This window comes from Mesoplodon mirus (genome assembly GCF_964341445.2).
Source record: "Mesoplodon mirus genome assembly, chromosome: 10".
Lineage (NCBI taxonomy): Eukaryota > Metazoa > Chordata > Mammalia > Artiodactyla > Ziphiidae > Mesoplodon > Mesoplodon mirus.
Genome location: NC_138986.1, coordinates 52574655 through 52593013, shown reverse-complemented (window position 1 = coordinate 52593013; position 18359 = coordinate 52574655). Strand labels below are relative to the sequence as shown.

Below are 18359 nucleotides of genomic sequence, written 5' to 3'. Positions count from 1 at the left end.
CAAAGAATCAAGTATAAGGCAGATATTATCATCCTACTGAAATAAATGCTTCTCTACACTTAAGACACATTTATGGTCTCAAAAGTCCAAGTCCTACAAAACTTCAGTGGTAACTGCTTCCCTACAATGATTATCCTATCCTATGAAGCCCACTGCTTAAATGCCAGGTAGATATTGACAGCCTATTTCCAGGAAGATAACTCTTATCACACAAGAGAAAATTGCTATTGTTGGGAGCAAAGAGAGAAAGATCAGAACTTAGCCCAGAGGTCCTAAATTTTATTCATGCCTCGATAAGTTATTCATTCCTCAAATATATGGAATACCTAACAACACTACAGGAAAAGTTGTATCAAAAGCCATTAAATACAATGAGTGCACAGCAAGACGCAGCTATGAAAGTGGTATCATGCATAAAAAGCTAACACCCCAAAAACTAAAATGAAGATATGTGAACACAATTGCTTTCACCTAAGCTCTCTAAAAGGAAAAATAATTTCACTCTTTAATAAAAGACTTTCAGAAGGGATAAATAATGACAAAGTAGGAACACGTCTCTTGAAACCAAAAATCATCACTCTGTCGTAACAGGGAGGAATGGGTCCAAATGTTGTTTACTGATATCATATATAGAATACAAACCTATAGAAGACAAATCACAGCAAATACAAAAATAATCACCACACAAGATAAATTAAAGCGGCAGCTGAAAGATGATGACTTAATAATCATTTACTATAAAAGCTAAATTGAGGTTTCCCATCTTTTCCAGAGTTTCTCAGTTGGGGGTGGTTTTGTACCCCCTGCCCCAGGACATTTAGCAACATTTTTACTATCACAACTGAAGGGCGTGCAACTGGCAATAGTGGATAGAGACCAGGGCTGCTGCTAAAAACACTACAACATACAGAGTAGCTCTCCTACATCAACGAATTATCTGGGTCCAAAATGTCAGTAGGGCCCTCGTTGAGAACCCATGCTTTACAATGATAAAACTGAAAAGCCCACTGTCAGTCACATGAGTTCTTAAGGGAATCTATAACTAATACACAAAAAGCAATACAATTTCAACATCCATCTATAACACAGATAGAACTGTCAAGAACACAGAGGTATCCTATTGCTACTCACCCACAATCTTTCCCCCTCCTTCCTCTCCCTCTACTCTCCTGTTCCTTGCTCCTCTTATACTTCTTTTAAGCCACCTTCCCATTCCAAAACCTCCAATTCTTCTGAGAAATAAAAAGAAACAGAAAACATTGACTTATCTATGCTGCCAGAGGTCTAGAACTATTGAAGAGTCATAATGAGGCTGATAATGTGATTATGAAGCTCAGTATTCTGTTTTGACTAAAAAATGAACGTTACACAAAAGAAAAGAAAAGAAAAAAAAAGGTTAGTGATGTGACCCATAACTCAATACAAGATATCACCTTGCATATTGCTAAATCATTAAGAGAAATCTACCCACTCTTGGAAATTCATCAGCACAAGGTGAGTTCTAAAAGTTGACTCCTTGTTTCTAAGTAATCCTTGGATTCAAGTCAGCTGCGCTTACTACACACCTACTAGCTTCCTTTTATTTGCTTTAAGTCTCTTTTAAAACTCTTCATTCTTTATTCTTCCCAGACTCAAAGAGCAAGTCCATTATTAAACTATTTATATTTTTCATATTTCACTTAAAGCTTGACTCAGCCTGTATCTTTCTCATTCAACTACATCTATAAGGCAGCATTTCAACACCGATATCTCAGCATGTCTTGAGTCATTTTTTAACATTCTCCCTGTAATTTCTTCAATTTCATTAAATATTTTTGGAAGCACAATGACCAAAGTTCCCAGTTACAGAGGAAGTACAAAATTACATCATCTATACATGGATAAGCCCAGATTTATGTATCTGAAAATGGATATTTATTTTAAATGTTTCTGAAAAAATGGCATTCCGATATACTACCGAAATTATTTTTCACACAAAAAGGAAATCAATATAATTTAAAGACTAAACCAAGGCTAAACAACATATGCTTATGGCACAGCGGTCAACTATATGTGACAATCAGTTTGAAAGATGCCCCTTTAGGGAATCATGTGTATATAAAGTTCTGTGTAAAAAGAGTTTAGAGATAGAAACAAAACTGAATAGTGTCACAGAGTGACTTATTCATAAGGGAGTTTTCAATACACGTTTAAAAAAATAAAAAATAAAAAACAAAAACTCCATAACCAAATATACTATTATTATGCCATATAAAAAATCTATTGTTGAAAATATACAAATCTGTCCAGTCTCCCATGCATCCAAATAGAAGACAGAAATATTGCCAATAAAATATTCCAGCATTGGTTTAAAATTCACTGCATTATAGAGCTAGACTAGTGACTTCTTGTATAGAACTTTAAAAAAAACTGCTTCAAGGCACTATACCTTCTTAAAGCTAGTATATACTCAACGCTTAATAATGCAGAAAAATTCACTCACCATTTCAGTGGTGTGCCTTCATATTCAAACCATATCTCACTAATGTCTTCTTGTCTCATAACCTTCTGAAAGTGCTTTTTCACTTTGTCAGTTACCAACGTCAAATAACTTACTCTTGGCAAAAGCAACTGAAATGAAAATTTGTAAACCATATTTATTTACTATTTTTTCAAAAAGAAATATACTAAATAGGTTTTTTAATATATTTTGAATATTCTGAAAAACAACCATTTTCTTTGCATTATTTTGAATACTCCACACAAAGTCAACTGCTTTTTATAGAAAATCAAAGGCTAAAGGCTAAGATGTTTTAAAATTTCTTATGAGGTCATTACTTATGTATAGCTTATAAGATAAATGCCTAGAATAATAAACAACACAAGTTTATATGCAATCTTTCTGTAATACTTTTTTCCAAATAAAAATACAACGCAATCAGATGTCATACTATTTAGGCTACTTACTAGTTCTATCAAATTTAACTTAAAAATTAATATGATTCACCTGAGTTAATTCAACTTCTGAGAAGATAATTAACTCAGTCTAATGTACACCTTGACTTATCAATCAGGACTTCTCAATTGGTCCATCACATTTTGATAATCTACTGTGTACTGGCTTAGTTGCAGTGAAGAACACCAAGACAAGGACATAATCTATCCTTTTCTATGAGGCTAAAATAAAGTGGAGGCTAAAAACAAAACAAAAAAAACTCATAAAAAATACTTACAAAAATACTTCATGGCAGCCATAGAAAGAACTTTGAAGGTGAAATAGAAATTTTCATTTGATAAACAGTGAAGCCCACTATGATACCATTAATGGCGTGATGAAAAATAGTACTTGAGGAATATTCTAGCCATCGTATGTAAAAATTGCAATAAGGTAAGATTCTAGATAGGAAATCTGTTAAGGAAATATTACATGAGATGAGAAAGAAGGAATGGAAAAGTGGGGGAGGTCTGGAAGTCAGAACAGATTTTTGTGATTACTAATGAAGAAATCTCAAGGAGAGAGGTAAGTTAGATGACTGACTTTTGAGCTACACATTTAAATATTTAAATGCAATAAAGTACAAGCTTAGAGTGTAATGCTGGTGGACTGATGATCCTGCCACTGTCAATCAACTCCCTCAATCTGTCCTTACGGAGGCTGGACCTACTTGGACTCTGGAGAGAGAAAAGTCTGGAAAAGAACACTGAGGTTGGTAAAGCCTCAACTGGAATAGTATGAAGGCTGTCAGCGTTTTTCCCCTAGGAAAGGTACCCAGAAAGAAAACATAAGAGAGCAAGAATTTATTTAAAGAACCTACAAGTAGGTAAAAGGAGGAAACTGGCAAAAATTCATGTATTTTCCTCCTTTGCAGCAGACTCTCTAGCCATTTCTTGTTTTCCTAAGCTTCTGTCTTCTTTTGCTGGTAAAACTGTTTTGTGACTCTCTTTCAGCTGCTTCTGTGAGTGTAACTCCACATCACTTTTCATGCTGCTTATTCAAGGTTATGTCTTTTGATCAGTAGATCAAGTAGAATTATGTAGCGGGCTGGGAAATATATACAAAGAGAAATATTCTGGTTAAAGGGACTAATACTTAATCACTGGAGATCAAGGTAACAGGCCCCAGTTAGGTAAGGGAACATGACAGTACTCCTAGGAGCTACAGGGTACAGGGGTATAGGTAGTACTTGGCATGCTCCAGTATGGAAGAAAGGTACTAATACTGGGAACAAGGTGTTGGATAGCTGTGTGGGTTCAATAGAACGTAAGTTCCTCTTTTATAAAGAAACAACTAGAATGTGATTAGGGAAGGGAAAAAAAAGGAAACTAATACTTACTATGTATAAGGAAAAGCACTAGCTGTTTTACAGGCAGAATTATTATCACCTCTATTTTACATACAGCTTAAATAACTTGCCAAAACCATATTCTATTAAATAAATGGCAAAGAAATGATTCATTAGAGTCAGAAATGACAGAATCAAGTACAGAAGTATCATGGACAGTCTCTACGAAATTAAAATAGCATGGTAAATTAGCCATTTTTAAAAAATAAATAAGTATGTTCTATTAGTCCAATAGTTCTATGTTAGTAAGTCAAGGACTTTAATTTAAAATGTCTGTTGGGCATTGCATAGCTATCTATTCTGTAGAGAATGATATTACCCTATGGAGATCATAAGAAGGAAGATATATCAGGACTAAATGAGTATGGATATCAGCTCCTGATTTTGGAAAGAGCTGTACTACATGCATAGGGTTCAACCAAATTTGCTGAAAAATTCACAAATGGTTTTCATGAAACAAAAACTTATTTACAATAAGGAATGAGGAACATTAGAACGTAAGCTCCATTAAGACAGGGGTTTTCATCTGTTTTGTTCACCGCTAACTAACATTCCCAATGCCCAAAACAGTGCCTGCTTCATAGCAGGCATACAATAAATATTTGCTGAATGAATCGGAGATGCAAAAGGTTAAGTGGGACAAAAGGTCAAAAGTGATAAATTGTAAAAGAATGCTCATTCTTCAGACAGAAGGTACACTAAAATGTAGCTGGAATCTTCTGTCCTGAATTAGCCTGTGGGAGTAATCTGTAACTAACATAAATATCTATACATAGTAGCACTAAGAAATAACTAGAGTAGGTATAGATACTTTATCTAGTAAATATTTAAATAGGTAAAAAGGGAAAGAAAATAACAGCAAAAAGACATCACCCTGCCTTTTACATCCAGATTGTATCACATAAGGTTTTTCTTCGGTGTATCAAATTGGTTTACTTCAAGTTCGTTTTTAAAAACTGTGGTAAAATATACCCAGTGTAAAATTTACCAGGTTAACCATTTTAAGTGTATAGTTCAGTGGCATTAAATACATTCACACTGCTGTGCAACTATCACCACTGTCCACCTCCGGAACTTTTCATCACCCCAAACTCAAACGCTGTACCTATTAAACAGTAATTCCCCCGTTCTCCTCTTCCCCCCGGCCCTTTGTAATCACTTTTTTACTTTCTGTCTCTTTGAATTAGACCATTCTAGGTACCTCATCTAAATGGAATCATGAAATATTTGTCCTTTTGTGTCTGGCTTATTTCACTTTGATTAATGTCTTCAAGGTTCTTTAAGTTCTTTTAATACAAAAAGGATTAACCCCCCCCCAGGGACATTGTCCACTACGTGGACTCTGTCATTCCCTTATTCCTCTTTCAGCACTGTCAAGTACTCAGTATGACACAAGTGATTCATTTTTTTTCTCTGTACAGCTTATAAGTAATACATGTTTTACATAGTTGTATAGATTACTTATGTTTCAGAAAAAAAGTGCCCGTAATATTATTTGTTTACACCAAATCCTATTTGTCCAACAATTTTCAATGATAAAATTAGAGATTCACTTATCTAAAAACAAAAACAGAATTAAAATACACCAGAATTCTGTCCCATTTCAATGTGTGAGGCATCACTCTAGGTGATGAGGATAGAGCACGGAATGAGACAGAAAGAATTCTTCCTCTCAGGGAGCTTACAGGCTTGAGAGGCAGACAGTAAAGACAAAATTACAAATATGATGCATGCAAAGAGGAAGTAAAGAACGTTATAGGAGCAAGTAGCAAAGAAATTTAACCCAACCTAGGAGCTCAGGGAAGCCTCGACAGGAAGTCAATTTTAAGGCAAGGGTCAAAAGGAAAACAGGAATGAATCAAACATGCGTTGGTGTGGATGTCTGGGTGTGAGTAGGGGTGGGAGATACTGCTGCTCATTCCAGCAGAGGGAACTGCAAGAAGGCATGGCGTGAATACAAAAGGACAAAGACTGGCACATGAGGAATTATAAGAAGTTGAATACGACAGGACTGTAGAGGTTTAGGACAGAACAGTACTGAAGAAGCAAGGGACCAGATCATGAAGAACCTTGTAAACTATATTAAGGATCCTAAAGACAATGAAAAGCCACTAAAGGTTTCTAGCTGGCAGGTGACAATGTCAGATATGTGTTTTGAAAAGATGACTCCAACTGCAGACTGGAAAATGGGCAAGACTGAAACCAGGGAAATTAGTTAATACTATACAATACACTAGTTTTTTTTTGTTGTTGTTGTTTTATAAATTTATTTATTTATTTATTTGGCTGCATTGGGCCTTCATTGCTACGCACGGGGGTGAGAGGGGGCTACTCTTTGTTGAGGTGCGCGAGTTTCTCATTGCGGTGGCTTCTCTCATTGTGGAGCATGGGCTCTAGGCATGCAGGCTTCAGTAGTTGTGGCATGTGGGCTCAGTAGCTGTGGCTCGCGGGCTCTAGAGCGCAGGCTCAGTAGTTGTGGCACACGGGCTTATTTGCTCCGCAGCATGTGGGACCTTCGCAGACCGGGGCTCGAACCCGTGTCCCCCGCACTGGTAGGTGGATTCTTAACCACTGTGCCACCAGGGAAGTCCCAATACACTAGTTTTTATTTTATTTTTTATTTTTTTTTATTTTTTATTTTTTATTTTTTTGCAGTATGCGGGCCTCTCACTGTTGTGGCCTCTCCCGCTGCGGAGCACAGGCTCCGGATGCGCAGGCTCAGCGGCCATGGCTCACGGGCCCAGCCGCTCCGCGGCATGTGGGATCTTCCCAGACCGGGGCACGAACCAGTGTCCCCTGCATCGGCAGGTGGACTCTCAACCACTGCGCCACCAGGGAAGCCCAATACACTAGTTTTTAAATGGTGGCCTGAACTAGGCTGTATCAGTGGGTATGAAAGGAATCAGAAAAGCGTGAAATATTTGAGATGTAAAATCAGATGGACTAAGTTATGAATGAATGTCAGGGATACGGGAGAAGGAAGTATCAAAGCATGAGTCCCATATTAATTACTGTAAGAGTAATTAATTAGCTGGATGATAAAACAGGAAGGGAAGATGGCAGATAATCAGGTTTTCTGGAGTAAAGATGATGAGTCCAGTTTCAAACACACTCAGTTTGAGTTCCTTCAAGACATCTAAGTGAGGCTATCCAGCAGAAAGACATATAGGTCTGGAGACCAGGAGAAAAATCCTGGGGAGCTGTCAAGATAAAAATGCTCAACAAAGATATAAAAATCGAGTGAAAGCTCTGGGGGGGGGGGGGAACAGTGAAGTGGAAAAAGAAAAAAAAAAAAGGCAAAGCCTCAACGAATGCCAACACTGAGCAACAAGCAAAAGAGGTCCCCTGGCAAAGGGGCCCACAGAAGCAAAACCAGGAATGAGGCACTGCAGAGCAATGGAGAAAACAGCCAATGACATCAAATTGGCTGGTAAAAAAAAAAAAAGATGTCATTAGTGACAGTGACAAGAACAGTTCTGTTGCAGAAGGGTGAAATATGATTACAGTGAATTAAGTAGTGGGAGATGGGAAGGAAACAATGAGTACAGACGGTCTTTTTAATAAGTCTGGGGCCTCCCTGGTGGCGCAGTGGTTGAGAGTCCACCTGCCGATGCAGGGGATACGGGTTCGTGCCCCGGTCTGGGAGGATCCCATATGCCGCGGAGCGGCTGGGCCCGTGAGCCATGGCCGCTGAGCCTGCGCATCCGGAGCCTGTGCTCCGCAACGGGAGAGGCCACAACAGTGAGAGGCCCGCATACCGCAAAAAAAAAAAAAAAAAAAAGTCTGGCTGTGAAGAAAAAGCAAGCAGTTGTAAGGAGGATGGGGTCAACAGAGGGTTGTTTTAGGATAGAAAGGATTTGAGACAATATAAATGCTGCAAAGAAGAAGTCAGTAGATAGAAAAATTTGAAAGTAAAGTAAATAGAGAAGCAGGAGATGGGATCCAGAACATAGATGGAAGGCTGGGCCTTGTCTAGGAAGAAAGGACACCTCTTCCATTAAAACAGGAGAGAGAAAAAGTAAAAATATGTTGAGTGCAGATATGTTTTACAGACTTGGTGGCAGAAAGTTAAGGAAGGTCCTACTGTATGGTTTCTATTTCCTTTGTGAAGTAGAAAGTGAGGTCACCTGTCAAGAAAGATGAGGTCAGGACTCAGAGAAATAGTCCTAGCAGAGAAGAACAGAGACAGCTAAGGAAACATAAAAGGAATGCTGGGAAATGTTTAGGGTCCACTCAAATCAATGACCACGTATCTATGTGATTTCCTCTGGTAACAGGTCACAAACTATGAATGCACTTTAGTACGTATGTTTCATACTGGATAATCTAAATGAAAAGCAACAGTTCAAATGAATATAACAGAAACAACAAAAATTGAAAAGTTGCCTTTTTTTTTTTAAAGTTGCCTATTTTCTAACAAATTTCCTTCCTAATACTCCCTGTAAAATAAGATGTAATTCTCAATGATATACATATAGGATGATGGCTGAAAGATGTATACGGAGCCAACAAATAGACAGGAATATGTCTAATATTAACATGCTTTTCCAATGGAAACAGGAAATTCCAGAAGACTATATGAATAATAATTTATAAATTTGGTACAAGTGGATATTTTAAAATCTAGTTTCTAAGAAATAAGCTATAAACATTAATAAAAATAAACTACATTCCCTTTCACCCATCCTTCCTGCACCTCCATGTGAATGTGAATGGACTCTTCAACCCTTGGTGACAACCCTGTTACGTTACTTCACCTGAACTTTGAGAATGTCTGGGGAAGAGGTCTACTGGCTCTCAGGCTATGATATTTTCATCTCATTTCATCCAGAATCTTTAAAACGTTATCATTATTATAACTCAAAGCAATTAAAAAATACATTCAAGTTTAATTTACAACCAAGAGACAGGTGAACTAAAATCATGTTGGCACTAAAATGCTCACCTATAATAATTCTAAGGGTAACCACTGCTAGTGGTTTTGTATATTGTCTTTCTTATACTTAAGTACGTATGTGTTTATTAAGTATGTATGTATTTAAAGAACAAAATCTGAATTATGCTGCATGGTTTTAAAATCCAGTTCTTTGTTTAATATTTATTATATGCCTATCACCCAATATTCTGCAAAAACATAATCACAATGACTATGTAATGAGTTTCTTTTGGGTGAAGAATTAGGAAGAATTCAAGAAAAAAATCAATTACTATTAGACAAAACAATCCTCTTCCTCCAACAGTTATCCCCCGTTACTCTTTGCCATTTTTAATTCGATTAGAAACAGACAGAAAAAACTTACCCTTTAGGTCTCACAACAGTCTTTTCATATTTAAACAGATTCATATATAAGGAAGGAAAAATGTTATATTCTTTACTTGGATTTTTTTTTAACTGCAGAAAGTGTGTCAAACATCATACTCTGACTTAAAAGTAAACAGTCTTAAATTATATATTTCTTAGTTTTTGCCACTTTGACCAACTGGACACATATACTATTAGAAAGCTACGCAAAGTTAAAAGTTTTCATTAAAATAGCAAAAGCTAGTTTGGAAACAAACATAAATGATATCTTAACCCATGCTACAGGGGGAGAAGAGGAAAAATACATCTAACAAATGAAATGTCTCTAAAAATAAACTATGATCACACCTCGTTTTTAACCATGGAAGTTTTTCTAAAGGCAGAAAACTGTTGAGGTTTCCAAAATTAAAACGACTCAAATTTATAAATATAATCAGCTACGACTACCTAAATACTAGTACAAAAGACTGCCCAATTTCTCTGAAATTATCATTCATTAAGAAAACCCAGAGAATTTAAAACAAACCCCTAACATGGGTGTGGAGAGGCTTTCATGCACTGAGTATCTACCAGTTGCATGACCTATGCCAGATTCGAGAATGTGCAGAGAAAAATGCAAGTTCCTCTACCCAAAAATTTAGTGAATGGGCCCCTGAAGGAGCTTCTTCCAGCAGTCTGACTTCCCACAGCTGGAGAAGGCTGTGGAATACTGCTGCCCCTCCAACAGACAGGAATAAAGCCAAGCGCAAGCTTTACTTAAGTGAAACAAGAGGACTTCTCTGGTGGTGCACTGGTTAAGATCCACCTGCCAATGCAGGGGACACGGGTTCGAGCCCTGGTCCGGGAAGATCCCACATGCCGCGGAGCAACTAAGCCCGTGTGCCACAACTACTGAGCCTGAGCTCTAGAGCTCGTGAGCCACAACTACTGAAGCCCTCGCGCCTAGAGCCCGTGCACCGCAACAAGAGAAGCCACTGCAATGAAAAGCCAGTGCGCTGCAATGAAGAGAAGCCCCCACTTGCCACAACTAGAGAAAGCCTGCGCGCAGCAACGAAGACCCAATGCAGCCCAAAAAATTAATTAATTAATTAATTAATTAATATTTTTAAAAAGCAAAACAAGAAATAATCCAGAACCACAGATACATTTCCACTTCTCCAGATCTTCCTGAGTAAACAATATTATGTGTACCTGAGATGAAAAAAAAAAAAAAAACTAAAATAACAATTGAGAATGTCTTTGACTACTAGGGACTATTCAGTAAAAAGGCAAGATACTATTATGTCTGACTGACACATGCTTACGTTTGGATCATATATGCAATTAGAAAAGAAAAAAAAGCAGACTAAAATCAGAAGATAATTGATACTCTTTTTTTTTTAGAACAGATAATACACTAACTCAAACCTACAGGCCTATATACAGTGATTTATGTTATTAAACAATATATTTCATATAATCTATATTAGCTCATGAACATATGAAGTCACACACACATTCATAGGTTCACTCAGCTTGCAAAAAGAATTTAAATAGTTGCTTTGAACCACCTACATACAAAAGAATCAAGTCTGAACCTAGCATTTTCAAAATAGCTTCCTGTTAAAAAACCACACATAACTTATGATTCATTATCATATACTATATATGCATAAGAAAAAGAACGTCAAGAAGGTCCCACATCAACATGCCAACAGTGTTTTCTTCCTCTGAGTAGTAGGATTAGAGGTAATTCTTATTTCCTTCTTTTCATAGATCTGTCTCCTAATTTTTTTCCACAATAAGCACATACTAATTGTATATAAAATGTTGAAAACCAGCCTCCAGGTTCTTAGAGCTTTATTTACAAAAATGGACAAAGTTATGGTATCCCATTTGCCACCATCAACATACTTACATAATATGGTTCTGCCTCCCGTTCAGTTATCTCATCCTGATAGAGGGTGAAGCAAGTTGGAATTCGTCCAAACCACACATCTCGAAGCACATCTTTGTCATCTGTCATTCTTCCAGTGGTTAAAGCAGTACATATAGGCTAAATTCTTTTCCAGCCAAAGCCAAACTGAAAATAAAACAAAGAGTATTAGATCCTTGCAGGTATAAATGAACCTGCTCCAAAACAAAGAAAGATTATAGGAAAAAAAGAATGCATAAAGATTATTCACTTCAAAAAACTCCGTGAAGGGCCTCCCTGGTGGCGCAGTGGTTGAGAGTCCGCCTGCTGATGCAGGGGATACGGGTTCGTGCCCCGGTCTGGGAGGATCCCATATGCCGCGGAGCGGCTGGGCCCGTGAGCCATGGCCGCTGGGCCTGCGCGTCCGGAGCCTGTGCTCCGCAACGGGAGAGGCCACAACAGTGAGAGGCCCGCATACCGCAAAAAGAAAAAGAAAAAGAAAAAAAAAAACAAAAACTCCGTGATGGGCATTCCTTAGAATGAATGCAAAAATCAGTACAACAAATTCTAAATGTGGAGCTATTATTTATTTAAAGAGATCACGGAAGTAACCATTTCAAAATTACATATACAACTAATGAAACACAGCCAAAGTGAAACTATACTTGCATCATTCTCTCAAGCCCCAAAAGAGTCTACCGCTTATCTAAAGTGAACCCTTCACCTATAACTTCTGTGTCTCAGTTTTCTCATCTGTAAAATGGGAATAACAGCACTGACCATATAAGATAGATATGAAAATTAAATTAATACATGTAGAACACTTAGAACAATGCCTATAACACAGTACTATAAAGTGTATTTATCATCATAATTTATAGAACCAACCAGAACATGTCTCAAAAAATGTTCAAAGAACTTAGAATAATCAAAAGCATTATTTAGTGTAAACTGGAATTATGAGAGTAAAGGAAAATAACTAAAAATTATACATTGAACATTGCTAATAACATTCAATAAAGAGTCAATAAATATTTGATCATTTGATATGCCCAGCTCTGTGGCAGGTGCTGAGGGCATACAAGATGATGATGATGATGGTGGTGATAACAACTTTTTAAAAACCTCAGGCATTGCCCAGAAGGTATTATTTACAAATCTGCTAAACATACCACGCACTTTCATGTCCTTTGCATGGCTTTGCTCATGCCGGTGGTTCCTTACCCTAAAGTAGCCTTCCCCACCTCGCCTTCCAACTTACACATCATTCAGGACCCTGCTCAGAATAACCTTTCTTCTATGCATGAATCAGACAGAATCTCTGTTACCTCACTGTGCCTCTACTTCTCCTCTCCTACAGCAGGATTTCCAATCTCATATTTTTTCCATCATACCATACGTATTGCCAAACATCCCTTCCCATGCCAAAATGTCCATGGTTATAACTAAATGTTACTTTGTGAGAGCTTTCATAATGCAGGAGGGGAAGAAGTTAAATATTAACAGAACCTATAGTGTTCAGGGAAGAATCTTAAAAGATATTGAACTTGAAGAATGAGTAGAATATGGACAGACAAAAAGAAGACAAATATTCCAAGCAAGGCAAAATAGCATCAGCAAAGGCAGGAAGTGGCAGGAGCAGTATGTGTACCAACTTTTTAGGAAACTTTGTGTTGGGAGGAGTAGTAGATAATGAAAGAGCTGACCTGTGACATGTTTTACTATCATACCTGATCCTAGGTAAGTCACTTTACTTCACTAAGTCTAAATTTCCTTACCTGTAAAAGTCACCAGGTTGTTCTAGAAAAAAAAAAAATCTATAAAGTATTTGACATGGTAATGGACACAGCATGTGCTGAGAAAGAAAAGCAATTATTATTCTTTTAATGTCAAATTTGTAAATATAAAATGTAACTGGATCATGAAGTACACCAAATAGAAACTTGTGGGTTTTCAATTTCTTCCAACAAGCCTAGAAAGGTTTTATAATGGTGAAATAAAAACAATTATCTGGTAGCAGTGCACAAAAGGGGATCCAGAGCCAGAGAGAGGCTAGCCAGGAAGCAATTTCAGCAACTAAGGCATATAATGAGTGCCTGACCTAGACTGGTAGCAGTGGATTGATGAGAGACAGGAGGGCTTTCCAAGGAAGAATGAATAGAAGTTGGTAAAAAGACTGGCTGAAGGACAAAGAACAAGGACAAAGAAGATTTAAATGCTTACAGCAGCCTATATAGTAAGGTAGTTGAGGGGTTCTGAAATCAGACTGACATAGGTTTCAACCCTGACTTCCACATATAAGCTGTACGTCCTTGGACAACAAACCTGACATCTCTAAACCTCATATCTATAAACTGAAGATAATTCTAATTTCACAGGGTTGTTGGGTATTTAGCACCTAGTAACCAACCACTGGAAAAATGGTAAATGTATTTAATACATGGTTTCCCTGTGCTTCCACGGCCCCTCTGCTTGAATACCATTTGCCCCTTCTCTTGGCCAACTCTTAATCCTCTTTTAAGAGTCAGCTTAACATTAACTCCTTGGGAAGCTTTCCACTAAGCAAACTATAATCTAATTGCTTCTGTTATTATATCTTTATTGTTATATGGTATAACAATGCATTGCAGCTGTGTATCTTATCTGTCTCTTGCCCCTCCCCACATCAGTTCCTTGACAGCATATATACCATATATATGACTCCTGAGTCATATATACCTTTGTATCCAGGATGTTAGCATAATCAGCACATAATAGGCTCTGGAATTTTTGTTAAAACAACTGGAAAATATATAAATAAATAAAATGTGTAAATCCAAAAGTTATACTAGCTACTTAAGAAACTTTTCCACCTAAACTCTTTCCTAAATCTGTACAATCACACTTCATATTCAGCGAATTTCACTATTTTTCCCTCTCATACATATACTACGATATCAACACCATGCATCCAACTTGAAGGCAATGTTTTGGAAGAATAGAAATCCCAACCCATGATGCAGTGTACTAGAAGTAAGCTTCCTGAGGGCAGGGACTACTTCTTGACTGCTGTATTCTCTGCATCTAATTCATGGCCTGGAAGAGAGGCAGGTGCCCAACCAACAACACTTAGCAAACAGCACAGTGAGTATGATAAAAAATATTGGGCTGGCCAAAACGTTCGTTTGGGTTTTTCCGTAACCTGTTACAGAAACCTGAAGGAACTTTTTGGCCAACCCAATATAATGCACTGTTAACAGTCCCTTTTACACTACAAACCAAGACAGGCCAACCTATTACCTGAAGCTGTTTTGCTGACAAAATCCCCAACTACTCAGAAATTACTTAAAATATCAAATACCTACCAGTAGTAAATTTGTAAACATCTAAAAATATATATGCTGGCTGGTCTCCCTTTAAATTCATGAACACTGACCTCAAAAGTGGGCTCTTAGTATTGTCCAGTATTCTCTTACTTCCCTAGTCCATTTATTCTTCCACTGTCCTAAATCAACTCCCCCTCCTCAAATTTTCACATCTCCTTCCTCACTCTCTCTCAGCTAATGACCTGGCTTTCTACTTCCTTCTATCTGGTTACTGAGGATCATTGGTTCTGAACAGGGGTTTTAAGGAACGGCCCCACCTCCACCCTGGGGGATAGGTCATAACTCCCTCCAATCTCCAAATGCTGAAGTGCCCCACGGTCCTTGAACCCTGCCTTTGGAGATCTCTCAGAGCTTTAAATATCACTTACACATTAACAATTCCCATATTTACATCTTCAGCCTAGACTTCTCTTCTGAACTCCAGTTTCATATATACTACTGTATACTGACATTTCATTTGAAAATTCAGCAAGTGCAAAACTGAAAATGTTTGCAGATCTTCCTCCCTCCTCTCCCTATTACTCTGTGGTCTTCCCCACATCACTGAGTGGTTAACTCCATTCTTTAGCTTCTCAGGCCATAAATCTGGGAGTCATCCATGACCCCTCTTCACACTTGATGGCTCTAGCTTAGATTAATATATATTAATTCTAGATATAATTCTAGATATAAATTCTATAAATTTTATAAATTTAATATAAATATAATTCTAGATATAAATATATAGATATATATCTAGATATAAAGATATAAAATTTTCTAGATATAAATATTAATTCTAGATATAAATCTAGAATCTGGCCATTTCTCACCACCTCCACTCTTACCACACTGATCCAAGTCACCTTGACCTTTAACCCAGATAAATGCAATGGCCTACAAACAGAGGTCTCAACGTTTCTGCCCTTGCTGCAGAGAGGCAACAAAGTAATCAGAAAAATCCTTTAAAACACAAGTCAGATCAGTTCACTCCTTTACTCAAAACCCCACCATCTCATTCAAAGTAAAAACTAAAGTCTTACAAGGTGTTAGCAGGCCCTATGTGACCTGACCCCACTCTGACTTGCTTATCTACTTCTCTCCGCAACTTGCTCCCCCAGTTCCAACCAAACTTGCTGATGTGCTCCCGCCTCAGGGACTCTGTGGTTGCTCTGATGGCCCTCTCCACTACATCCACTGGCACCCTTCTTTATCACTATTAGGTCTCTGCTCAAATGTCATCTTTTCTAAGGCCACCACTATAATTTCCCATGCATGCTACCAGCACTCCTCATTCCCCTTCATTACTTTATTTTTTCTCCATAGCACTTTTCATTACCTGACACATATTTTAATTCACTTTTAAATTAATGTCTCCCCCCTCAACCCTCAAAGTGAACTTCATGATGGCAGGGATTTTTATTGTCTTCCTCACTGTTTACTGTTTTGTTTACTTTTTGTTCAGTGCCTGGAACATAACTAGCACTTTGTATCTGTTAAATTAATAAAGTGAACCTACACTTGAAGCTTGTACATTATCCTAAAAACTCTTAACCATATAGTACCATTCTGTTCACTTTTCCACAATTTTAATCAGCATACCTTTGAGGATCAAAGCACCTACTTAAATCCAATATAAAATTCTAAAATTTCCCTCCACTGCTACCCTCAGCCCAACATCTTTACTTTCAAATTCAAAATTCAACCAACAACTCCCTTTATGGAAATCACAAAATAAATCCGTTCAGATCCAAGTACACACAGTCCAAAAGACTAAAATTTATCAAGTAAACTCAGGAAGGCCTTGGAAATTCAGTGTTGTTTGATAGCCTCTGGGTTCTGATTCTTGCTGAAAACATGCTGTGCCTCCCCATCCCTCAGAAAAATCTAGAACCAATCCACTTTCCCTAGGTTCCCCAAGTTCAGGTGTGACTTGAAAATAATCCAAACTATAAAGTATGTGAAAGTGCTCTGCCAAGGGAAAATGGCTTTGTTGGCACTAAATATTATTATTAAAATGAGACAATGAATGCGTCTAAGAAGATAAACTGGGGAGAAACCCCACCGATTTCGGATAGAATCGAACCGCCTGTAAAAATAACTATGATCTAAATAACTATTCCACGAAAAATGCAGGTCCCGAACTAAACTCTAGAGCCTGCGACGAGACCCAAGCTTCCCACCTTAGTAAGGAAGGGACGTATTCCCCGAGAGACCGCGCAGGCTACACCCTCCAGCCGGCACTAGGGCTCCGAGGTCGGCGCTTGGCCAACGCCACCTCCCCCGGAGGAGCCACCTTCACCCTCCACCACCGGCCGGGGGAGCGCTCCTCTCGCCGCACACGCCCCTCCTTCTAACCACACCTACCTAGCACTTCCCCAACCCTTTTCCTCTGGGCATTTCTTCACACTGGGGTGACAGACACACACATACCCTACCAGAAGCTCAGGCTTCTCCTACGCCTTCCTGCACCGGTGAGGACGCTCGGGTCTCGGGCTCTGGCTGGGCGGCGGCGGAGAGCGCCAGACACACAGTCCCGCAGAGACGCGCCAGACTGGAGTCCCGCTGGCCCGCGCAGCCGCAGAAGGCACCTGCGCGGAGGTCGGAATCGAAACCTGCTGCACTTCCGCCCTCCCGTAACCAGCGAAGACAGCCCGCAGCGCCGCGGACCTCTGGAAGCCCACCGCAAGTGTAGTCACCCTCGGCGCCCGGAGATGACGTCACGGGACCCCACGTGGCCCGCCCTCCGCCCTCCCAGTTCGGCCCAACCCCGTGAGGAGGCCGGAACCGCGCTTGAGCATGCGCGGACAGAGTAGAGAGCGTGGATGTTCGGTCAAACCGCTGGCAAGTTCCCCGCTTCTACCCTCTTCCGAGAGTCCTGTGCTTTTGGCATAGTCATTGTTGTTTAGGGAGGTTAATATAACAGTTCGGTGAGAGCAGAGAGTTTTACAAATACTGAGTCACTGCCTCACTAGAGCTTCATCGCAGCATCCCTGTCCTGGCTTCACACAGTAAAATTAAGAAAACGTTGGTTTTCAAAGTGTTTTCATATCTATTTTCTCATTTGATCTTCTCCACTTTGTCAGAGCCCCAGCACGGATTAAGAGCCGCATTTAACAAAAGACTAAAACACTTGAATACTGAAGCCCAGCCATCCCTCCAATTGTACGTACCTATGTCTTCCTGTTAGTGAAAACGACAAGCAATTAGTCAACTTACTCCTAAAAAGTGTTTGCATTAGGTCTATCCAGAAGTCTTAGCAGGCATTTAGCGTTTTTCTCTTCATTACACATGGCTTTCAACATAACGCTATGCATGCCAAGTGAATACTACTGTGCTGAGACTCATGATAGGTTCCTGATAAGTGGGAAGACTAGGAAAATCCTAGTATTAGCCACAGGATTCTTTTTAAAGGAAGAATCTTCTAGGAATTCCCTGGCTGTCCAGTGGCTAGGACTCCATGCTTTCACTGCTTGAGGGCATGGGTTCAATCCCTA

The 18359-nt window shown here is 38.8% G+C and overlaps 1 protein-coding gene across 5 annotated transcripts in view; it reads right to left on the bottom strand.

Moving 5' to 3' along the window:
• The window catches only part of ATG5 (autophagy related 5), a 122509-nt gene extending 104933 nt beyond the window's left edge, over positions 1-17576 (bottom strand). For 3 of the 5 annotated variants that reach the window (XM_082634004.1, XM_082634006.1, XM_082634008.1), the window contains exons 1-3: positions 17301-17576; positions 11522-11686; positions 2483-2610 (exon numbers count right to left, since the gene is read on the bottom strand). In XM_082634004.1, the coding sequence (XP_082490130.1) occupies positions 2483-2610; positions 11522-11629 (236 nt within the window). In that variant the 5' untranslated portion in view covers positions 11630-11686; positions 17301-17576. Of the gene's footprint in view, positions 1-2482; positions 2611-11521; positions 11687-17295 lie in introns of those variants that run through there. The other 2 variants (XM_082634005.1, XM_082634007.1) reach the window with 2 other exon arrangements.
• Between the last annotated feature and the right edge of the window lie 783 nt (positions 17577-18359).